We start from the raw sequence: 24,465 nt of genomic DNA, 5'->3' as shown, positions 1-24,465 counted from the left end.
ACCCGGTGCCATGAGAGGAACAGGTGCGTGAGTGACAGCAAACGGGAGCTCCAGCAGGATGGCTGGGTCAGGCACAGTGCCGCCCACAAGTCTGGGGGCGCTCGGGGTACAGACACTACATGGCCCCTCCAGGCCAGAGGAAGGCGGTGCCCAGGCTTCGTGTCCCCCAGCAGAGTCAGCCCAGAACTCACGCAGCATCTCCCTGCTTCTCTGCCTCACCTTTACTCAGCAGAATGCAGAGCCTACTTGATGGGAAGGAAAGTCCTTTCAGTTTAGGGAAAGTAGAGTGAGTAAAACCCCAACAGGAGAAATAAAAAAAAATAATAAAATAATTTAAAAAAAGTGAAACACTCTTCAGAGGGATCCCTGGGTGGTGCAGCGGTTTGGCGCCTGCCTTTGGCCCAGGGCGCGATCCTGGAGACCCGGGATCGAATCCCACATCAGGCTCCCGGTGCATGGAGCCTGCTTCTCCCTCCGCCTGTGTCTCTGCCTCTCTCTCTCTTCTCTGTGACTATCATAAATAAAAAAAATAAAAAAAATAAAAAATTAAAAAAAAAATAAAATAAAAAAAGAAACACTCTTCAGAGACAACTCTGAGTAGTCAGCAGATACCAGGTGAGTGTAGCCACGGCTACCGCACTCCCGGGACTGCCGCTTAACCTGTGGTCACACACTGTCAAGAGGGACCCGGAGGACGTGGTGCCGTCGTCCTTAGTAACGACGACAGAGGCCAGCAGTGAGTTCACACCCCTCTGTGCTCAGCACTTCCCTCGCTGGCCCCTCCAGGGCTGCTCAGCTATTCTTCCCACATTACGGAAGGGAACCTACTAGACCTGATGTGACCTGCCCCGGGCCACACAGCCGGGGAGTGGAAGGTCTGAATCTGGATCGAATCCAGGGTCCACTGGAGCCTGGGTCTCGCCCATTATGCTTTTGCCACAGCTCCTCAGACAGCTGCACGCCTGACCAGCAACACCCATGCATCATAAGCAATGTGCAGGAACCCAAACGGGCCATCCCTGCAGCCTAGGGAGACAGCATGGAAGCCCCTAATGAAAGCCGCTGCCACCTGCAAGGCTCGGTCCTCCCTCGCTGTGTCATCCTCGGTTACCTGGACACCCACAACAGGCGCTGACCTGTATTCCCTCCTGGGTCCCGGAGGCCTCACAGGGCCTCTGTGTGTCTGTGGACACACAGACAAGATGTGTGTACTAACCTCTGAACACTTTCCACCAACGTCTTCCTCATCTTCTCGGCTTCAATCGCAAACAACCAAGGCTCCAAGGGCTTGGTAGACCTGGTAATGGCATCGAAGAATCTTCTGGTCTTACTGGCTGTGTGGGACTTACTCTGAATCTGCACATAGGACCTCCAAAGAACCTGGTTGCCCGGATACAACTGCAGGGCCTCTGAGAGTGCCTGCCGCAGGGGAGCCAGAGGGTAAACGCTGACCTTCATGTGGAATCGGAGCAGGCTGGTGTGCATGAGCATGACCGCCTCAAGAACACTGCTCGGGCTCTGTGCGCTGCCTGCGTCCTCAGGGCTGGAGCCACCGGGGGAAGTGGAGCCCTTCAGTTTTGCATACACCTGCTCGCATACCCGCACAGCGGCATCGATCCCCACAGTCAAGTACTGGAAGAGCATGAAGCACTTCACCAGGCTAATGAGGCGGTGACAGGGCGCTGCAGGGGCGGTGGGGGCGGGACTGCAGACCCAGCTCTCCCCCAGACAGTCCTGCAGCGCATGTTCATATGCCTTCCGAGCTTTCAGGATGTGGACGGCCAAGACTGGCCCAGAGTAGGGCCCGTAGGGACCGCTCTCGGTCAGTCTGGTCAGCACGTGGACGGCACGGGCCGCAGAGGCCCCCCTCGGGTCTGGCAACAGCTCCACCTCCAGCTCGGCGTACAGCAGGCTGAGCTCACACACCTCCCAGTCCCTCAGCTCCCTGCTCCCTGCCGCGCTGAGCGCACTGTCGAACACCTTCCTGGCCTCCTCCGTGTTGCCCAGCAGCCACTCCAGGTGCGCATACTGCTTCCAGAGGCAGAGATTGTTGCGGTTTTCTGGCTCCTTAAGGAGATTTTTGGCTAGTTTTTTGCAGTTCTTTCCTTGCGACTTCAACCTTTTCTTGTTTGTAGTGTGAAGACACCAGATGACCTGGAAGTAAAAAGAAAAGGATTCCCAAGTGCTCTGTGATTTTTAAAGCCATCCCTTTGGACCATCAACTTCAGAAAGCCACACAGGTGTCTACACTTCCTTCGTCACGTTTGCTGAACACTGAGGCTCTCTGAGCTCGAAATAAATCTGGATTATACCAAGGTGACTGGCGCCCCCAAACAACCCCGTCCAGGTTTCCATCCGAAACCTCGATAAACAAGGCTCATATGCTCCAAATATTCTTCTCCAGGGAAAGGTGGCCACCACATTTTATCGCACGCTATTTTCACAATACATGCTGTGCGCGACACGCAGTTGGAGCCCCCGAACTCAGGGTGTCAAGGGTCAGTGCTAACTGACCAGCAGGAGGCAGAAGAGTCCATCCTAGAGGAATTTCTAGCAGGAAGACAGACACGAAGAACAGGGTAAGTAAGTAGCTTATTTTATCTACTTTAATCAACCCTGAGATCCTCCAACCCCTGCCTAAGCTTGGTTCTTCACACTAACTGCTCCTACAACCCCAAACACCTGGAAGCAGAAGGGCGACCACCATGAACAGCTCCAGCCACTGATGAGCTGCACGCTCCCTGCTTTCCTCCCCTCTGCAGCCCCTCTGTAGGGGCAGCCACACCCTGGGACTTTGGGGATCCCTAAACAAAGTAGTGCCACAGCCCAGTGCTCCAAGGAACACCAAGAGCCCACGATTGTTCCTGAAGCCCCCATATGGGACTGGCGGGGGCTGGAGTTACCTTCGCCATCTCGTACCGTAGCCAGGAGAAGCAGAGCTGAGACCTCTCCTGGCCTGAAAACAGAGGCATCACAAGGTGAAAGATGTTGCGGATGAACTCCTCGCCCTCTCGATTGTGACCCCGGGTCCAGCGCCGGCAGCCCAGTGGGTCTGAGCGGCCCACACAGCTGACGCCAGAAAAGGAAAGGTTGAGAGAAGTCAACGGCTTTTCATCATAAAGCCCATTGTCAAAGATGCTATTCTCATCCATGGCCAGGTAGAGGCAGGAGGCTGGGGGGCTGAGGTCAGAGGGCACGCCCAGGAACTGCAGAAAGGCTGCGACCAGCTGAAACCGAAGATCTGGGCTGGAGAGCTGGATCAGAGATGGCGAGATGTCATCGAACAGCACCTGCGACACAGACAAGGTGCAGTGACCCTCTAGGAAGCTGGGGTGGTTTACCTCGCCAAGCAACAAGGCTTCTCGACTTTCCCCAGGGCTCCTTTCACATGATCTGTGAACGATTCAACTTTATTCAATTTAAAACTTTAAACAGACAAGATCTAGCTTTCCCCGGCAAGATGCAAAAAAGCCAGAGGTTTTTTTCCTTGAAAGGCCCTGGGGAGCCAGAGGGGAGCCAGAGGGGAGCCTGAGGGGAGCCTGAGGGAGGTGGGGGGGGGGGGGACAGGAGGGAGGCCAAAGGGGAGCTGGAGGGGACCTGGCACCATTCTCACACTTCCCAGAGACTCTCAGGAAGGAAGACTGTGAAGACAGGGCTTAAGCCAAAACCTTCCAAAGGAGCCTCACAGAAAATCTAGGATTATGCTCACTTCTGAAAGCACACATAATTGCTTTTATAGTTACTTGGGTAAGTTACAACCCTTAAAACTCTTTATTAAGATAGAAGAATGTTATCATTTGAGGGCACCTGGGTGCCACAGGAGGCAATTAGACTCTCGATTTCGGCTCAGATCATGATTTCAAGGTCATGAGATCGAGCCCCGTATTGGGCTCCAAGCTCAGGGCAGAGTCTGCTTGGGATTCTCTCTCCCTCTCCCTTTGCCCTCTTCTTTCTCTAAAATAATAAATAAATAATTTTTTTTTTTTTTATAGCAGTTTAGCACTGCCTGCAGCCCAGGGTGTAATCCTGGAGATCCAGGATCGAGTCTGTCGGGCTCCCTGCATGGAGCCTGCTTCTCCCTCTGCCTGTGTCTCTGCCCCCCTCTCTCTCTCTCATGAATAAAGAAATAAAATCTTAAAAAAAAAAAAAAAAAAAAAACCCTTCTGGTCTCCAAACAGGATCTCTTCTCCTTATTTAACTAATGCCAAATGTCCAGAGCCACTGGCCACCAGACATGGAGTAGCACAAACCAAGTCACTCAATGACAGCAAACAAGATAATGTAAGTGAAGTGCCTGATGCACAACAGGAGCTCAGTAATGCAGGTTCCTTCCCCAGCAAGACAAGCCGTGTACGAACTGTCCCAGGATGGCCTCCCTGAACAGTTCCTCCCGTCTCCCCGGTCAAATCTGTCTGCCCCATCTCTGAGGATGCACAAGCACGGTGGGGAAAGTGCATACAGCTAAATAACCTCGGACAGGGATACCACTTAAAAAAAAAAAAAGTTTATTTATTTATTCATGAGAAACACAGCGAAAGAGAGGCAGAGACACAGGCAGAGGGAGAAGCAGGCTCCATGCAGGGAACCTGATGTGGGACTTGATCCCAGGACTCCAGGATCACACCCTGAGCAGCAGGCAGATGCTAAACCACTGAGCCACCCAGGCGTCCCAAGGGATACCACGTTTTTAAAACCCTGAGTCCTCAGGCTTCCTCGAGAAAAATTCTCTGAATAAACTGGAAGACAATCTCCAGAGGGGCCTACCCTCCTCCTGGGTACAGGAACCAGCCGGTCAAGTCCCCCTGTGCTCCCACATCACCTGTGGCCGATGAAATTTCCACAGACAAGAACAGGAGTGAGCAAACATCCCCCAAGCCAGGCAGGTGCTCTGAGAGCTCAGCAAACTTCCTTCAGGTAAGCACCCCATGGAAGTGGGAGAAGGTAGGGACCCCGCAGCTGCCCTCCCTCCCGGGCTGGGACACTTACCTGTCTCTCAGGGTCCTCACAGTCTTCCTCAGTTTGCTTCTTGGACTTATCAGGGCGCCATGGCCGCCAGTGCTTCTGGTCTCGGGACCGCTCGGCGGCAAGCCAGATCTGCCACTTGGGCAGGCTCTTATCTCTTATTTCCTGGTCCTCGTCTTCTGGTTCATCATCCTCATCATCTAGGCAAGAATAAACCTTTTAGCTCACCTCACCAGCAAATAAAACTGCCACTGACACCCAATCGGTCTGCTGGTCTGGAGTGGGCATCTGCAGTGCCAAGAGGAGTAAGACAGGCCTAGCATTCTGGGACATGCAGGGGTTCAAAGGCATTGAGGGACCCTCCCATCATGAATCACGTTCCCAAAAACCCCTGGCAGATCACTAATGAAATCAGATGATTTTTAATGCTATCACAGCAATTAACATGGGAACACACATATCCTAAAGCAGCACTGTCCAACAGAACCTTTCATGACAATGACGTAATAGATATCTTATGTGTCTAATACGGCAATCAGCCACCTGTCACTCACTGGGCACCTGAAATGCAGCTGGCAACAGAACTAAATCTTTAATTTTATTTCATCTTAATTTAATTAAAAAGGCTGCATGTGGCTAATGCCTCCCAATCCTGGACAACACAGTTCTAGAACGCTACATGACATGTTCAGAATGGAAGAAAAGTCTTGGGTCTTCAGTAAAGTTCAATATTTACAAATAAGGAGCAGCCCGGGTGGCTCAGTGGTTTAGCGCTGCCTTCAGCCCAGGGCGTGATCCTAGAGGCCCAGGATCGAGTCGGGCTCCCTGCATGGAGCCTTCTTCTCCGTCTGCCTGTGCCTCTGCCTCTCTCTCTCTATCTCTCATGAATAAATAAAATCTTTTAAAAAAATTTACAGGCAGCTCCAGTGGCTCAGCAGTTTAGCGCCACCTTCGGCCCAGGGCGTGATCCTGGAGACCCGGAATCGAGTCCCATGTCAGGCTCCCTGCATGGGGCCTGCTTCTCCCTCTGCCTGTGTCTCTGCCTCTCTCTCTCTGTGCCTCTCATGAATAAATAAATAAAATCCTAAAAAAAAAATTTACAAATAAACAGGGTATATAAAATGGTACAGCTACCCTAGAAAACGGGAGGTCGATTTCTTATAAAATTAAACGTGCACAAAACAAAACACAAAACACACTTTCTATAAAACCTGGGACCTGTATTCTTGGGTGCTGGCACCAGAAAAATGAAAACCCATGTACCCACAAACACCTGTACCCCAGCAGCATTATTCGTAACAGCCACATGCCGGGAACACTCCCAACATCCTGCAGCCAGTGAGCAGCAAAATAAACCGCGGTACGTCTACACCACGAACTACTCCCCAAGACAGATGCAACAAATGACAGATGCACGCAACAATTCCCACAGATTTCAGGGGAATGACACTAAATGGAAAAAAAAACAAAACTGATTGTTAAGTTAGAAAACAAATGTTGGTGAGGATGTGAAGAGACTGGAACCCCTGTGCAGCAATGGCGGGAACATAAAATGGTGCAGCCCTGCGGACAGTACAATGGTTTCCTCAAAGAATCAAAAAAACTACCATACAATCCAGCATTTTCACCTCTGGGTACTTGTACACCTACATTCCCTGCAGCATCACTCACAACTGCCAAAAGGTGAGGCAACCTCGGCGTCCGACAACAGTTGGACGGAGACATTGCACTAAGTGAAATAAGCTAGTCACCACACAACAAAATTGTCTGTTCCCCTTCTCTGGGGTCCCTAAAATAATCCATAGAGACAGCAGGTGCCACGGTGGTCCTCAGGGGCAGGGAGGGAGGGGGAGCTGCTGCGTAGTGGGTGTGGGGTTCCCACTGGGGACGTGAGAGCTGAGGAGACGGACAGATGCTAAGACACTTGTACGAGAGTGTACATGCAGTCAATGCCACGGCACTGTGGGCTCAAAAAATGTTTTTTTCAATGGTAAATTGTGTATATATTTTTATAACAATAGGAAATTGTTCTAAAAAGTCACATGCCACATAATTCCATTTATATAACATACACGAAGTAACATGACAACATAATAATAGTGACGTCCTGAGAGGGGAGCATGGCGGCGATAAAGGCTACAAGGGACAGCATCAGGGAACTCTGTGCTGATGACTGGTTCTGTACGTGACCGTGGACGTGGTTAAAGGAAGCTGCACATGTGATAAAGCCCATCAGTACCAAACATGCGTGCACCTATGTGCTTGCCACACACTGCTGGGGCCAATATCTGGACTGTGCTTCTGCATCCTGGCACTGCCATGGGCGGGAACTGGTGGGGAACACAAAACCTCCCAGTGTACTTTTTTCCAACTTCTTGTGCATCTATAAGTATTTTAAAATAAACGAGGAACAGGGGCCTGAGTGGTTTAGTCAGTTAAGCTTCTGCCTTGGGCTCAGGTCATGATCTCTGGGTCCTGGGATTGAGCCCCACACCGGGCTCCCTGCTCATGTGTGTGGTTCTCTCTCAAGTAAATACATAAAATCTTTAAAATGATACATTAATAAATAAAAGAACTAAGTTTAAAAAAAAACAGTACAAGGAAAATGAAATGTCTTCTGGAAAGAAACAAACCCTCCACAGGATGGAGTTGAAAGACCCTAAGGGTGAGAGACAGTCTGCTCTCCCAATACATCCACTTAATGCATTTTTGACACTGTGATGTTTCTACAGTGTTCTCAGGGACTGCTGAAGAGCTTATATACATAAACAAATAATCATAAAGCTGTGAAAACACATTCCACAAGAAATAGGCAGAGGCATACACAACCTGCCTGAGAGGTGCCTCACCTGCACCGATGACCACCCAGCCCCCTCGCTCCTGCTGGTGCATCCATGCTCTCCAGCCTCGGGCGCTCTTCTCCCCGGCCCGGGGCTCCCCGCTGTCCCAGAAGGGCTCAAAGAAGTCCACCTGTGCAGGTTGAAAATACGAACATTATTAGATTAACAGGTACAAACCTGCTGAGTCACTGAGCAAAGTATGCTCTGACTAGCAGGAGTGGGGCTCACAGGGGGTGCCTGGGGGGCTCAGCCAGTTAAGCATCTGCCTTCAGTTCATGAGATCAAGCCCCACATCAGGCTCCCTGCTCAGCACGGAGTCTACTTCTCCCTCTCCCTCTGCTGCTCCCCTACTGCTTTGTGTTCTACCTCTCTCTGAAATAAATTAAATCTTAAAAAAAAAAAAAAAGAAAGAGAGGCTTATGGTTGAAATCTTGCTTGACATTTGTCTTTCCAGTATATATGATACACCCTAAGACAGGAAAAATAATGACCTAGTGTGGTAGGCAGCTTCCAAGAGAGCCCCACTGTGACCATACCCCTGCCTTGTGGCATTCACACCTGAGTGTGGCCTGGACCTCGTGACATGTAACAGAATATTGCAAAAGGTGACGGGCTGCCACTTCTGAGAGTGTGTTAGGAAAAGACTGGACATGATCGAGAAGGGCCTCTAGCCAGGCAGGAGAGGAATGGTTTCCCAGTTCTGACCCTTGGGGACAGGGACACACCCAGTTCCCCTAAAGCCACTGGGCCCCTTAGTACCTGAAATCATACTGCCCTCAAGACCTTCTGAGGACAAGGGGATTCAAAGTTTCAACAGGACAGAGTGGGAGCTCTTTAGGGCATGACATCTCAACTCTATGTTCCTGACGTCTAGCACAGTGCCCAATACAGAGTACAGATTCAACAAACGCTTATTGGCACCAAGCTCCATGTGGCAGGCATCCAGTGAATAAAAAGGTCTGCATGTTGAAGCCAGGCCCCGTGATCACACCTCTGCTCTCACACACTGGGGCATTAAGTCTGCTGTGTGTGGTGACTAGTTCAGTGCAGTAAGTAATTCCCGGGATGCCCGGGTGGCTCAGTCAGTTGTCTGCCTAAGGCTCGGGTCATGATCTCGGGGGGGGGGGGGGGGGGGGGGGGGGGGGGGGGGGGGGGGTGTCCCTGCTCAGCGGGGAGTCTGCTTCTCCCTCTCCCTCCCGTTCTCTGTGCTTGTGCATGTCTCTGTCAATTAAATAAAATCCTTAAAAAAAAAAAAAGTAATATCCTATGGAGAACGTGAACACAGCAATGAACAGGAAAGCAATCGTGTTATCAGTTGACAATAAGGACTTTAAAGTCCTTGCTTAAGGAAAGCTTTTGTAAGAAACCTTTAGAAGAGGACAAGGTTTTCAATGACACGCTGTGGGCTGGGAGCAAGAGGAATGTCCAGCCTGAGCCTGGGGAAGTGCCACGCACACCCAGAAGAGAGCTGCATCCAGGACAGCCCCAGGGGCAGGCAATGGTCCTGACACAGGCCCGTAGCTTGGGAAGGGGAGCCAGAGACCACACTCCCTCTCCCCAGGTCTTAAGCTTCCTGGACAGAAGCGCACTCAAGAAAAAGAAGTGCTGTTTTGTTTTGTTTTTTTTTAAGTGTGATCATTATAACCTATTTATTTATTCTGTAGAAACACAGATCAGACTCTGCTTCTTTTATGCTCTACTACTGTTTCTTGTAACAATGTTTCTTGGTCTTAAAAATATGGGATGTCATTAAAGAAAAAGCTTTATTCAAAATTGTCTTGTAAATGCTTTGAAACAAGTGTTGTTAGTATGCAAAATCTCAAGAGCATGCAACAGGCTCTGCTGACACTTTAGGGGAGCGGCTCCTGAGGCTTCATACTCACAAGCAGTGACTGTTCGTTCTAAACACAGTCTGCAGGGTCAGCAAAGGGTGGGGATGAAGGCTAAGGCTACTCTGATCCTGACCCCACAACCACACTCCCAAGGCCCTGCAGTCAGCTAAGATTCACTTCCATAGCACAGCATATCCTTAACATAGCAAAGTATGTCTTAAAACAGTTTTGTTATCTGGCTTATTATACTACTAATCAAATATATTAATGTTAACCAATACTCTTCAACCCAATTTCCTCTAGAAAAAAATATAATAATGATAAAAATAGTCTTTAAAGGCAATTCATGAAAATTCCACAAGATGGAGATCTTAGCTTCTTAAGACCTCTGTAAGTTCACCATAAATTCAGATACCCTATCCATCCTCCACCCGACCCCTATCGCAAAGTAGGAAACCAAGATTTCTTCCAAGGAAAAAGGGAAAAGGCGGCTTTCTTATATGGATAGCTCTGTGATGAGATTTTTTTTATTGCTTCTACATCACAAATATGAGCAGTGTTCACTTGTCATCTAAATGATTATCACCTCCCGGGTTAGGATGGGTGTTGACAGAGTGCCAACAAGTGCTATTGTCTGAAACTCCCGCAAAGATCTTACATTGTGGAAATGCTAACTGGGAAGATGACCTGAGACCCAGTTTAGAATGTGGAGAGGCAGGAGATGGTAAGATGTGCTCTAAAAGGCATAATAACTGTTTCCTGGTGGGGACAATTAGCATTGAAATAAGGCCCGTAAGTAAGAAAACAGGGGGACACAGTGAGTCTTTATACTGGGGGGGAGAGTGGATCTTTTCTCTCTCCAATTTTCACTACCTTCATTATGGAATTGTCCTTGGATCATCAGAATATTATAAGCAACAGTTTCTCAGCAGGACTGATATAGAGGAGGATATATTTTAAAACTACTACCAGACCATCTCCCATCATCCACACCTGCCCCCAGAAGAGAAAGAGAAAGGAGAAGGAGGGGGAGGGGAGCGGTGGAGGGAGGAGAGGGGGGTATTGGGGAGAGACGGGTCACAGAACTAGAACCCACACCTGTCCCTTGGTAGGCAGGTCTTTCACGCTGTCGGGTTTGAAGAAGGTGAAGTCCACCATGGCCTGGAACAGAGAGACTGCCTTCTCTGAGTGACCGGCCTGCCGCAGGAAGTGGCAGTGCTGAAGAAAGAGCGCTGAGAACGGGACAGCAAGAGGGAGAATCCTGGTTAACATCACTGAAGGCAAAGAACATAACTTCTAGAAACGTGCACTTCAACACCAAAAACATCTTTTTCTCCGAAATTAGTTACTGTGATCATTTCAAGGCTGTAAAGACGTGTGTCCTTATTACAAGGACTCACTATAAAATTGCAAAGTACCTTTATTCCAATTTTCACACAAAACCGTCATGAAATACAAATATTAATAAAAACTATGTACATTACATAAAAAAAAGGTAAGAGGTTGGTCAGTTATTAAACACTGAAAACTCATTATTACAAGAAAAATTCTAGGAAAAGCAAAGATTTTCATTAGAAAGCAAAGATCTGTGATTGACTGATCGCTAGATGGTAGATTCACCAGCAATTTTCACCATCTGTTCCGAGTTCACTGTAAACAAATCAAGGTTCCCTCTCTGATGATTTTGGTTTGTCTGAATGGTGGTACAATTCCATTTACCAAGTAGCACTGGCCATTTGAGCATACTACAAAGGATATCAAATATGAGACTCTATGTTAGTGTGGTAAATGCTTTTTATTTCTAGGGCAAAACATTTACATCTTTAGAAGTTAACAGAAACAGCAAGGTTTTGATCAAATATATGCCTGCCGTGCACCAGGCACCGAGCCAGACTCACGTGTCAATCTCCGTGAACGTGCTCAGTTACCGTATAAAGCAACTATTATATCACCGTTGCTGGGGGAGAAATGGGAGCCCAGGCAGGTTAAGGAAATATGGAAGGTCACAGGGTCCCAAGAGAACCAGGGAAGGGCAAATCCAGGATGTAGGTCGAGTGACATCCTCCAGCTCCTGTGTCACCTGCTGCCTTCTGTACCTCATTACTGGACAGTTTGTATTCCAGGCTCCTTCGGGACCCCCAGAAGTGTTCAGGAGTAATGACATTGATAGCTGCCTCTGCACGCTGACCTGCAGCCATCAGGGCATCCCCATGAACACCACTGTTGGAGACCTGAGAGCAGGTGAGAGGGGCAGGCAGGTATCTCCACAGGGAAGGCCACTGACAGCCACAACAGCTGAGAATTAGGCTCTGTTTCCTCGGTTAATAAGCAGAAAACCTGGAACTCCTAGACCACTGAGGTTTCACTAACTTTTTTGGCTCTAATACCCATCGCTCACCCCTCCCAAGAAGTTGGACACAGAATCTGTTCTAATCCAAAGGCACCCTGATGCTTTTTGTTTAAATCTGTTTTATCAGTTCTGACGTTTCTAAAATACACCAGAAACAAATCTTCATTTTTGACTAGAGCCAAAAGAAAGGATAAGCACCCCAACATAAATGGATCTGGTCCTCAGCTTCTTACCAAACATCGCCTCTTCGGTGCCCGGCAAGGCAGGGTGCGATAAGATGCTGCCATCCTTCACCGCAGACAAGGTGCTCAGGCATTTTCCATAAAGACTGTGGATCTTTGACACAGTGAAGGTGCTAAACTGGCTCTGGCAAAATAAAAGGTACTTCTGCCAAAGGGCTGTATCGTTGGGATGTAAGAATATCAGTTTTTGCCACTCTTTGACCAGGGTGGAGGGCTCCCAGAACTCCGTGCAGAGCTTCAGCTTGGCAAGCTTCAGCTCCACGCTGCTCTGGTTGCTCTCAATGGCCCGCTCCAGGATGGCCAGCTTCTTCTCCAGAACCAGCTTCAGAGACCGCTTCCGCTTCTCCTGCTCTCCCTCCTCGATGGCATACAGGCCAGGGCTTTTCATGACTTCGTCCTCAAAACAAAAACATCAATTTTCAAGTGGAAGTAAGAGAGCCTCAAAACTCCACCAGCACAACAGAGCTCCTTACAAGCCCCAATGTCTATCGCCTCCCAAAACCAATCGTCAGACTTTCTTGATCGCCACCTATTTATCACAGCGTTTTTCGGAGTGAAAACTCGGTTCCTCAGTGTCTGTATCACCTGATACCACGGAGCGTGTATTTCACCTGATTCACCTGTCTGCGCTTGGTCGTGAGGTCATGTAACAATAGAGGGCATGCAGCTCCTGGAATACTGCTTCTCAAGAGCTGACTTTACCCATAAAACAGCTAAATGTGGAGCAAAACATAACTGTATAACACTATACAGTGGTTCAAAAAAAAGTAAGTAGGACGAAGACAAAGGCAAGTGTTTCAGAAAGGGAGCACAGAGCTCCCGCTGGGTCACGTGATGAGAAGGCGCATTCTGCACGCTGCTTCTCCCCAGATTCTGTTCAAACGTCACCTTCTTCTAGAAGCCCTTTCTTACTCCCTAGAGGCATGTCACTCCCTCATCCCACACCGAAATTATACCCGAAAGCACTTATTCTTCACATGGCCAACTGCCTCACTGGGCTTGCAGCGAGCTCAGGGCAGGGCCTACGGTCTAATCATCTTCAAATGTCCTGGGCCAGGGTCCTCCCGGGGGCCCCAAACTTCTGCAGAACCCATCAGTTTGCCCCAAACAAGGACAGTCATTCCAAAGTAACAGAACTGCAACAGCGTTACTTACCTGAAAAGCAACAAACGCCATCCAGAGCTGAATGTCCCGGGGGTTCTCCCGGACTCTCCTGTTGAACTCCTCCACCTTGGCCTTGAGTAGTGCGCTCTCTCTGTCCATCTGTGAGTCTGGCTGCTTTGATTCTGGCTCTGAAGGACCCTGTCCTTGTAACCACTGCGTGGTGGATTGATCGTAAATCCCCAGAGGGTTCAACCAGGTTGTAACGGGAGGAACCACCTCATCCGGGCCCTTCACTGGGATAAACGAGATTGGCTCAGATGAGGGAGGTTCATTTTTACTGCCAACGGCAACTCCATCCATGTTCATTAATACCACACTCTTCTTCGTAAAATAGCGCTCAACGTGCTTGTGCGAAGGCTTCTTTTCCTTGGAAGCCCCCTCCCAGGATATACATTGCTTCTTGGGGTTAATGCCAAGACAGGAGTCTCCTTTCCTCTTGTATCTTGTATTTGAAAAAGAAAAAAGTTACCGAGGGAGGGTGTGCGTGCTAGATCTATGGGAGTGATGGCTCAGCTCAGCAGGCCTGAGCACTCGTCAGGCAAGTGAACTGCACACGTACTCAAATTCACCTTACCTTCAAACTGTTTCCATTTAGAGAAATATGATAATTAGCAAGGAACCTTTACCGTGTTTGACTTATTCCTCTAAACATTTCTTTGCTAATGCCTCAAGAACTTAAGATCAGGTTTGTCTTCCAGATCTAGTAATTTCTATTTCCCCTAGAGTTTTGTAAAGTAATGTCTCATATGTCATTGTCATGCTCACATGGAACTGACAAGGCAGGAATCCTCACCCCCTCCTTTATGCTATTCCTGAGGACACTGGAGCCTCAGGAGACAGTGAGTCATTTGTCTCCTAGACTGGTCCCTTTTCTGCAATGTGGTCCTGTGTCCCCACTTCAGAAGAAAATGGAGAGGGCTAAGATTGTATTTTTAATCCTGAAACAAGTGTGTTGAATAAAATTACATTTGGCTGTTTTCTACTCTAAAGGAAGAGAGACTGGGTTCTAAAAAGCTTGTATGGAGCGTGCAGGTGCCCCCAGAATCACAAACTCGTAACTACTGAATATGTGCATGAAGGCTAAGGGAAATCGTGCACTCTATGGTATGATTGTTAGACAAACAACCAATTTAAAAAATTAGGGATCCCTGGGTGGCGCAGCGGTTTGGCGCCTGCCTTTGGCCCAGGGCGCGATCCTGGAGACCCGGGATCGAATCCCACATCGGGCTCCTGGTGCATGGAGCCTGCTTCTCCTTCTGCCTGTGTCTCTGCCTCTCTCTCTCTCTCTCTCTGTGTGACTGTCATAAATAAATAAAAAAATAAAAAAATAAAAAAAATTAGCAAAGGATGTGGATGGAATTCACAAAAGACAATACGAAGGGTCAATCAGCATATGCAGAGGTGCTCAACAACACTAATCATGAGGGGAATGCAAATTAAAGCCACCAAGAGATATATATGCCACAACCCGCCAGAATGGCAAAAATACTACAATACTGAACACCAGTGAGTCATGGGCCAGATAACCAGGATTCTCACACGCTGTTAGTGAGAAGGCAAACTGGTAGTCACTTTGGGGAAAGGCCTGGCAGTTTCTTGACAAAACTAAACTTAGACTTACCCCATGACCCAGCAATTCTATTTTAGGCATTTACCTAAGACAAAGGAAACTGCATTTCTACACAAAGATGTGTGCACAAATATTCTCAGCAGCCGTATTCTGCGAAGAGTCCAGGTGTTCATCCACAGAAGAATGGATAAACGGAGGTACGGCCACACAACGGAATGTGACCAGCAGTGAGGAGCAACGAACTACTGACAAATGCCACAACGTGGCTGGATCTCAAAAACATGACACTGACTGAAGGAAGCCAGACCCAAGAGAGCATGTACTACGTGATTCCATTTGTGTGGAATGCTAGGATAGACAACACTAATTGAGGATGGAAAAAAATTAGCACACACTGCCCCTGGGGAGCTGGGATGTGGGCTGAATGGAAGAGAGCAGGGGGAAATCTGGGGAGGGGGTCACAGTTAAGTTCTGTATTTTCACAGAGGGCTGGATCATACAGGCATATGCATGTGTCAAAACTCAGCAAATGAAGATTTGTGTGTAAGTTACATTGTATGTCAGCTGTAAGTCAAAAGGAAAAAAACAACATATCTGGAACTCCAGCAGATGACAGGCTTGCTGAAGTATGCAGTGGGCAGTATTCTGGTAACTGGCACCAAAACAGTAAGACGGGTTGAAGGACGGACGAACAGCCAGACACGCGATGAGGCAGGTGCAGTAAAATATCAACGGCAGAAAAAAAAAAATTGACGGCAGAACGTAGAGGGTGGGAGTAAGAGGGTTCATTGTAAAATTCTTTCAGCTTATGCTGTTTTTTAAAATTTTCATGATATCATGCTGTCATCGGGGGGAAAGGGCAGGACAGAGCAGCTACCACCTTCTGTCATCTTTCCAGAAAGTTCTGCCCTCACCTCCCCCCCCCCCCCCTCATCCCCCGGTCCAGACGCAGCACCTCTTTTGCTTCCCCAGTCAACAGGTGCCTGAGAAGCCGCCCTTCCGGCCGTCACACGCAAACTCTTCCTATCCATCCCCTTGTCCCCAGGTCCTCCTTGGTCCATTTAGGAGTCAAAACAACTTTAATGAGGGCTGAGGAGATAAAATAGTGCTTCAAAAGCTTAAACACACCCATCATTCTGTAAGGAACACACCGAAAGTAGGACTGGTTTTGTTCTCCCCTTTTTTTTTTTTTTTTTTTTTTTTTAATTTTTTTTTAATTTTATTTATTTATGATAGGCACACAGTGAGAGAGAGAGGCAGAGACACAGGCAGAGGGAGAAGCAGGCTCCATGCACCGGGAGCCTGACGTGGGATTCGATCCCGGGTCTCCAGGATCGCGCCCTGGGCCAAAGGCAGGCGCCAAACCGCTGCGCCACCCAGGGATCCCTGTTCTCCCCTTAATTACTATTTTATTTTCACTAAAAATCAACAGTATTTCAACATTCGCATAATCTCTTTAAAAAAAAATGTTTACAGAGTTTTCTGACCTTAGAAGTGCATTTTGTAAAACTGATTTTTAACAGCTACATTTTATAACAGTCTTACTGATCTGTATCATTAAGTGCCTACTTTCAGATATGTGTGTCGATGTATTTATATGTGTTCACCCACATCTTTTTTTTTTTTAAGGTTTTATTTATTCACGAGAGACACAAAGAGAGACAGGTAGAGACACAGGCAGAGGGAAAAGCAGGCTCCATGCAGGGAGCCCGATGCGGGACTAGATCCCAGAACCCCGGGATCACGCCCTGGGCCAAAGGCAGGTGCTAAACCACTGAGCCACCCAGGGATCCCCCACATACATCTTTTTAAAAACAGTTGATACAACATCTTCGAGCTTTCCTGCCTACTTTTGTGCATTTACCCATACTATTCATTTTAGAAAATACCATTTTTATTGGTTTTGAACAGTTCATTGGAGGGATAAGTCCTAATCTAGATAACACTTCTCTATTGTTGGACATTTGGGTTTTCTCTAATTTACCACTTATCATAGAATCTTAATTGGGCAGAACCTAGGATGTAATTTAATGCAGTATTCCCCCAAATGAAGGCACTTTTCCTGTAAAATCCTTACCAAATGGTCAGCTGGTCTTTCCTGAATAATTCCAGGAGGAGGGAGCCCCACTTTGGAGGTTCAGTGAATGACAGCATATGGTTTAATTTAAATGAATTCAGCTACAGGAAAAGGGAGGGGGAAGGAGGAGAAAACAAAACAAAACAAGAGGGATCGGGTATGGGAAAAGAACATATTTAACTTGAGTACACAAATCTGACCTGAATCCACTCAGCGGCTCTGAACCCCTACGTGAGCTGGGCAATAATAAATGTGCCTTTCCTTCAGGGACTTCGATTCACATATGCTTTCATGGTGGCCATCTACCTGGATCCAAATTCCAACCCCATCACTTACTAGCTGACCCTGACCAAGTTATTTAAAATAAACCGAGGCGCCCTCCCCCCGCCAAAAAACACACACACACACACACACACACACACACACAAAAAAAACTTGTCTGTGCCTGTTTCCTCCTCTGTGAAATGGGTATAATAATGATACCCACAACACAGAATAGCAGGGACAATCAAAAAGTTTATACACTTGAAGTCCTTAGCCATATAGTAAGGACAAGATAAGTTAAAGCAATTATTATTTTATAAGATTTGACTCCTAAACAGGAGGGCGGGTGTTGGAGGGGAATGGGTGATGGGCACTGAGGTGGACACTTGACGGGATGAGCACTGGGTGTTTTTCTGTATGTTGGTAAATTGAACACCAATAAAAATTAATTTAAAAAAAAAAAATAAATAAAAATAAATTAAAAAAAAAAAAAAAAAGATTTGACTCCTAAACATAAGCCAACTCTTTCATCTGGTATATAGCTGAAGAAACAATCTTCTCCAAGAATGGAGAAAAAAACAGAGCTGAACCTCACTGAAGCTAGTATATTAGCCCTAAAGAACTTGCCAAAGGTAATTGTGACTATTACCCATGAACTCTAAGCTCTGTTTCACCATGATACACGAACACATACCAGGTCACTGCTGGAATGCTCACACTATTAGAAAACTTGCTTTGAGGGGGATCCCTGGGTGGCTCAGCAGTTTAGCGCCTGCCTTCAGCCCAGGGCGTGATCCTGAAGTCCCTGATCCTGAAGTCCCGGGGTCGAGTCCCACATGGGGCTCCCTGCGTGGAGCCTGCTTCTCCCTCTGCCTGTGTCTCTGCCCCACCCCACCTCCTGTGTCTCTCATGAATAAATAAATAAAATCTTTAAAAGAAAAAGAAAACTTGCTTTGATACTGAGTCAAATCTCACTTTCTGGAACTTCCACTCACTGATCCTGGTTCTGCCTTTCCAAGTTACAAAGAACACTGTCAAACCACCTTCCAAAAGATGGTCCAGCGAAGCTGAAGAGACACAGCCCAATACCCACAAGCCCCCATCCGGTCCTCACACAGCGGAGCTAGCCGAGTCCTCTCAATGCTCCTGGTTTTTCAGCGCCCCTCACAAAGTGTGAAAATCCATGACTTGACAAAATACTCTCCCTGTCCTCGGACCAACTCAGTGCTATGGGATCAATACTTTCCTAGATTTGACACTGACAGCGGTACAGCTATGAATCCGGGAAAGACTTACCTCACCTCAGCTTTAGGAACCTACTGGGAAATCACAGCAATGCCCCAAGCCCTTCCAATGGTACCTTCACAAGTCAGACTAATAAACGTCTCTCCTCATCTTCCTCCTGAGGTCTGGGCTGTCCATCAGCAGAGCTATAAGATCAGTCACTGTAACTATTTTTCCTTTTTCATCTATTGATAAATAATAACCCTTTATCCTTGTGAACTAACTTCTAATTCGTATTGATGATGCCTGCTATCTGTGTGTAAGGCACAGCAGGAGTTAAACGAAGAAACAGAGGCTCAGGCAGGGTTAGGGACTTATGTGGGATGACAGTATCAGCAAATGGCCAAGTGAGAATGAGAACCGGAGTCCTCCGTTTCCCAACTAGAAAACGTCCTACCAACCAGGCTCACTTTATTTGTGGACGGTAAAAAAAAAAAAAAAAAAAAAAAAAAATTGAGGTTAGAGAAACATAGACTCCCCAGAAAGCTGCTTCCTGGCAGCATGATCTTGAGAGGCTACTTACCCTGAGGTTCCCTTCCTTGTACATAAAAATGAGTGCTGTCCTGCTCGCAGAGCAGCGGGGAGGACCAGACAGGCTAACGTAAGTGAAAGAACTAGCACAGGCTCACAATACACACTTCAGACTCCATTAGTGTTTGCTGAACCCTCCAACTTTCTTGGGTTCCATCTCGTCTGTGGCACCGTACCGCACTGGCATGGGGAACCAAACAAGGCTTTCAGGAGTATTAAAATATTCAAAAACATATGAATACATCTGAATAGTCATTTACTCTCAGCCATGAGGCTTTAGGAGAGAGCACGCAAATATAAATATGCCCTGAAAAGTAACGGATATAAACACGTCATAAAGGAATTCTTAGCAGGACCTGCCTATAGGGGGAGGAGTATTGTCACGAGGAATGACAACGATTGAAATCTGAAGGTGCGGCAACGTAATGGAAACTGAAATTTATTTTAGAAAGTAATTAGCCTATAAAGAATGATGATAATGGTCTCTGCTTGGCTTTATATTCCAATATTCTCTACCTTCAATTTTCATTATCTTCGAGCTGTGTGGGAAGAGAGATTGTGTATTTCTGTTCTTTGTGTTCCCAACAGTGTCTTACAAATGACCCAGTGTCTAAGGGATTTAATAAGTATTTAAATACTTTTGATTGACAGATTAGAGGAAAGTTTAATAAACTAATTACTGAAGTGAACACCATCGTCTCTTTTTTGATTATCTGGTGACGTCTGCCGGAAACATTTTGGAAGAAGTCATTACCACTTAATGTCACTTTCAAAATGGCTTAGTTGGGGAGAATAGATAAATAAAAGGCTTTTGTGACTTTTTTACAATGGCATCGAGATCAGACCAAATGGTTTCCAGATAGTTTGTCACAATTATTTCAAGGTATTTTTAGGTTATTCACTCAACAAATAGTCACTAATAACCTTCTCCGGGATGCCTGGGTAGCTCAGCAGTTGAGTGTCTGCCTTCAGCTCAGGGTGTGATCCTGGAGGACTGGGATGGAGTCCCACATCAGGCTCCCTGCATGGAGCCTGCTTCTCCCTCTGCCTGTGTCTCTGCCTCTCTCTCCCTCTCTCTCTGTCTCTTGTGAATAAATAAGTAAAATCTTAAAAAAATAAAAAATAAAAATAAAAACTTCTCTGCTGGCACACTTACAGGCACCCATGGAGAAATGAGACTCCTCAGACCTGGATCCTGATCTCCAGGTTGGAGCTTTCATTTCAGAGTGTGACATGAGACACAGGACTCAACAGCTCGGCAACAGAGGATGCTCACCAGAATCCACAAAGGAAGGGAGCAGATAGCAACCATGCCGAACGGTTTAGTGGGGAGAAAGAAGTCACCTCCCAACAGCAGAAAGCAGAAGAGACATCATGACAGATACCTTGCTATGTCTCCTCTGTAGAGAGACTTATATTCCCAGTTTGCAGGATCTGGCTTCTTATCTGTTCTGAAGGTTTCTCCTCCATTCAGAGCCTGAATGTCCTCAAGCCAAACCAAGCGATGCCCAATAGCAGCAGCAGCATTATCTTCTCGACTGTGGGACACAGGAAGGAGAAAAAACAGGGAGACACACTTTGAAATCTTCTAGGTACACAGCCCACCTTTTCAGAGATATTAAACATTTCAACAGTGATGCTCCACATAACACCCAATGCACTAGGGGGTGCCTGGGCGGCTCAGTCAAATGCCTGCCTTCGGCCCAGGCAATGATCTTGGAGTCCTGGGATCAGAGCCCTGCACTGGGCTCCCTGCTTAGCGGGGAATCTGCTTCTCCCTCTGCATCTGCCTCTCCACCCCTAGCCCTGCTCGTACTCTCTCTCAAGTGAATAAAATCTTTAAAAAGAAAAAACACACTTGAGTACATAAAATGTATACATACCACAGATGAAGGGGACTCCTGCAGTGAAAAGAGCTTTAAAATACAAAGCAAAATTTGTCAAGGCTAAGCAGCACTCCATTAAGAAAAGAGGACACCTTATTGCAGAAATTAACATAATACAAGTATTATTTTTATTTATTTTGTTAAAAGATTTACTTATGTATATTAGAAAGAGAGAGAGAGAGACAGCATTTGGGGAGGAGCTGAGGGGGAGAAGAGGAGCAGCAGACTCCCCCATGAGCGCAATCCTGGCTGGGAACCCTGAGATCACGACCTGAGCAGAAATTAACAGCAGGATGCTCAACCCACTGAGCCACCCAGGTGCCCCCTTGGTGTTCTTTTTAAACACTCCATTAAATGGCTGTAACTAGAATTTCAAATATATTTATAAACAAGTTTTCTTAAAAAAAAATAAATAAATAAAGTGGGTTGCCCTTGCTTTCGCCTGACTCATTCAAAAGTGCCCAGATTGTTCCAACTCAAAACTTAACGACAACAGCACAGCCACAGTTCTGAACTGGCCGGTCTCAGACAGGATCCAGGCGTGGTCTAGCCTCACTGTCACAGCAACCTCTGCTGTGAGCTGACCTCCTCCTACACAGAGGCCAGAGAGAGCCCGTGTGAGACCACACCCTGACGTATCCGCCAAACCAACCTCAGCTCCAAACCAGCTAAGATACAAATGGAACCACTTCCCTAAGAGTCAAATGAGAGAGAGTGAAAGATTTTCTGGCATCTGACATCTTCCCTCCTCTAAAGAAAATCAGTTCGTGATGCTACTGACACAAGAAACTGCCAAAGTTGTCAAAAGAGCCATTGACTGTTTGTTCCATATTTGCTTTTTGACCCCACCCAGATAGAAATAAAGATTCTAAAGGCTTTTAAATCATTCTTGGCTGAGGATACAAAGGACTGGCATTTCGAGGACACAAAGCAGCTTTCAATGAGTATTTGTTGAATGACAGCAGCTCATGTTAAAATACATGGTGATTTTTCACAGTTCCCCTTCAGAACACCTGCGGAGGGTTTTCTGTTGACAAACCTGGGAAGGGGCAACAAAGGGAAGGAATGAGAGGGAAGCATTCCATAAAGAATGTTTCCTGGGGTCATGGGGAGCAGACCACCCCTGGGGAGTAAACAAGCTTCTGATCCTCCCCTAGTGGGTACTGAGGTCAGGAAGCAGGACTGGTCTGGGCTCTGCCTCTATCTGAAGGTGAAGAGCTGACCCTGGAGACAAAGGTCCATGAACGGCTGTAGCCCTAGGGCGAAGTCGTCCCTGGATCACCTAAAATAGAGTTCTATGTGATGTACTATACCCCACCTAACCCCCGTGAACCCACTTTCCCCACATCACAGAAATGCTCTCACCACTAAAATCTTCATCCTCGTCTCTATGGAAACAACTCCTCCAGGTCATCTTCCCAGGAAGAGACCACAGAAGTTCATAGTAAGAAAGTGAAAGAGAAGAACAAGAACAGTTGATTCTGATCTTAATGGGGACATTCTGAAAGATATCAATGAACTTAAAAATGCCATCTGGCTCATGGAACTATCAGGAGGTGGTAAAGCTCACCTCTGATGTGATTAAACACAGGCTGAAAAGAACTACCTTCTAAGTTCTAACAGTATTCCCTGCGTTCAGGAAACCCTTTAAAAGACTCATTTTCCTCAACAGTTAAAAAAAAAAAGGACAAAAAAAAGGACAAGTAACTGAAAGTTTTCAGAAAAAAACAATCATCTATGTATTTTGCTGTAAAGACATACTGAGAAGCAAAAATATCAGAAATTTATTCATTCACTTGCACAACAAGAGTACCGAGGGCCTACTACACATCAGGCCCCGTGCCAGCTGCTGAGAGGGTACCAAGCAAGATACTGTGAGTCCTGCCTACAGAAACTCAAATTCAGAACCTTTTTGCTGGACTCCTTTATTTTCCCCTCCTAGAGAAAGTATGGGTTACAGATACAGCACCTGAGACAAAAATCAATCTGATGCTCTGGGCCACACAGGCCTGCAATGCTCTCCATGGATCTAGTGGCAGAAAGATCCAGGAGGACTGCAGGGTCTGCCTGTCTGATGGGAACTCCATAGGCCACACTCCAGACTCGCTGCAACAGAGCCCTCACTGACACCAGCAGGACCTCTAAGCACACAATAAAAGCAAGTAACACCTGAAGAGTCAAAAAAAATCTTAATAATACTAAATTTTGGGGGCACCTGGGTGGCTCAGTAGTTAAGCATCTGCCTTGGGCTCAGGTCGTGGTCCTGGGGTCCTGGGATCGAGTCCTGCATCGGGCTCCCCACAGGGAACCTGCTTCTCCCTCTGCCTATGTCTCTGCCTCTCTGTGTCTCTCATGAATAAATAAATAAAACAGAAAAGAAAGAAAAGAAAAGAAAAGAAGGGAAAGAAAAGAAAAGGAAGAAAAGAAAAGAAAAGAAAAGAAAAGAAAAGAAAAGAAAAGAAAAGAAAAGAAAAGAAAAAAGAAAAGAACGAGAGCAATGATGATATTATGCACTACATACCCTTAACCCAAAAGTGCGTGTCCGCCTGTAGGGCTGATGTGAGCAATCTAAAGGAAGAGGAGGACTACAGAAGAGAAAGAAGACATTCTTCTTACTCTGACCCTTACTGATGGGACCGTTAACTATGTAGTAAACTGGCCCATGTTCCCACCATGTGGCACATGAGCCATCTTTCAAAATCCCAAAGACTTTTTGCCTGAATCACATTTTGACACAATCATTACTGTGTCTAACATTTCTCAAATAAAATCACGGCCCTAATTTTTTTTAACAAAAGTCTTCTTTCTTTCTTCATTTTTTTTTTTTTTTTAATGTTGCCCTAATGGTAGAGCTCTATTTGGGCTTTTTCGGGACTCCATTTGACTGAGTGGCTAAACAGTCATTCCAATGTCTAATTTGTGGCAACAATTGAGGGAAAAAATTCAAAATGTGAAAAGTCACAGGTATGTGAGAATAGAAAACCTACCTTGGTTTCTCTGATTCCTTTTTACTATCTCCAATGCTTCTGGAATTTTTGTCCTTATCAGGCTCACTATCTGGCTCAGATCCACTGCTACTGGTCTGCCCATGTTTTCTCTTGATTTTCTTGTGGTGATGCTTCCTCTTCTTCTTTTTCTCTTTCTTCTTTTTTCTGCTTGTTTGTTTGGGCTTTTTGTTACTGTCACTTTCATCTGAGGGTTCTGATTTCAGAGGACTCCTGCTTGGGAAAATCACCCATTAGAATTTTTTCCAGAAGAGAATCAGGGAGAAGACTATGTAAATAAGCAGACAACTATGTAAAAAGGGAACTCCAGGAATGCCCAGAGGGGCTATTTGCCCATGTATCTATACAGTGCCTTCCTGGATCACAACTCCCCTTAATGATTTAAGAGCTGGACCTCCCCCCACCACCACCACCCACCCAGAAAAAAGAACTGGACCTAAAACAACAGTAGGTGAAGA

At 46.6% G+C, this 24,465-nt stretch overlaps 1 protein-coding gene across 1 annotated transcript in view; it reads right to left on the bottom strand.

The window, feature by feature from the left end:
- NRDE2 (NRDE-2, necessary for RNA interference, domain containing) overlaps window positions 1-24,465 on the bottom strand; it is a 46,220-nt gene that overhangs the window by 5,083 nt on the left and 16,672 nt on the right. The window contains exons 3-11 of the mRNA XM_041758889.1: window positions 23,990-24,220; window positions 20,502-20,654; window positions 13,382-13,832; window positions 12,218-12,623; window positions 10,733-10,866; window positions 7,812-7,932; window positions 4,987-5,162; window positions 2,904-3,290; window positions 1,217-2,154 (exon numbers count right to left, since the gene is read on the bottom strand). Of these exons, the coding sequence (XP_041614823.1) occupies window positions 1,217-2,154; window positions 2,904-3,290; window positions 4,987-5,162; window positions 7,812-7,932; window positions 10,733-10,866; window positions 12,218-12,623; window positions 13,382-13,832; window positions 20,502-20,654; window positions 23,990-24,220 (2,997 nt within the window). The remainder of the gene's footprint in view (window positions 1-1,216; window positions 2,155-2,903; window positions 3,291-4,986; window positions 5,163-7,811; window positions 7,933-10,732; window positions 10,867-12,217; window positions 12,624-13,381; window positions 13,833-20,501; window positions 20,655-23,989; window positions 24,221-24,465) is intronic.

This window comes from Vulpes lagopus, chromosome 6, assembly GCF_018345385.1.
Source record: "Vulpes lagopus strain Blue_001 chromosome 6, ASM1834538v1, whole genome shotgun sequence".
Classification (NCBI taxonomy): Eukaryota; Metazoa; Chordata; class Mammalia; order Carnivora; family Canidae; genus Vulpes; species Vulpes lagopus.
The sequence above is the reverse complement of the archived record's forward strand: the minus strand, read 5'-3'. Positions and strand labels throughout refer to the sequence as shown.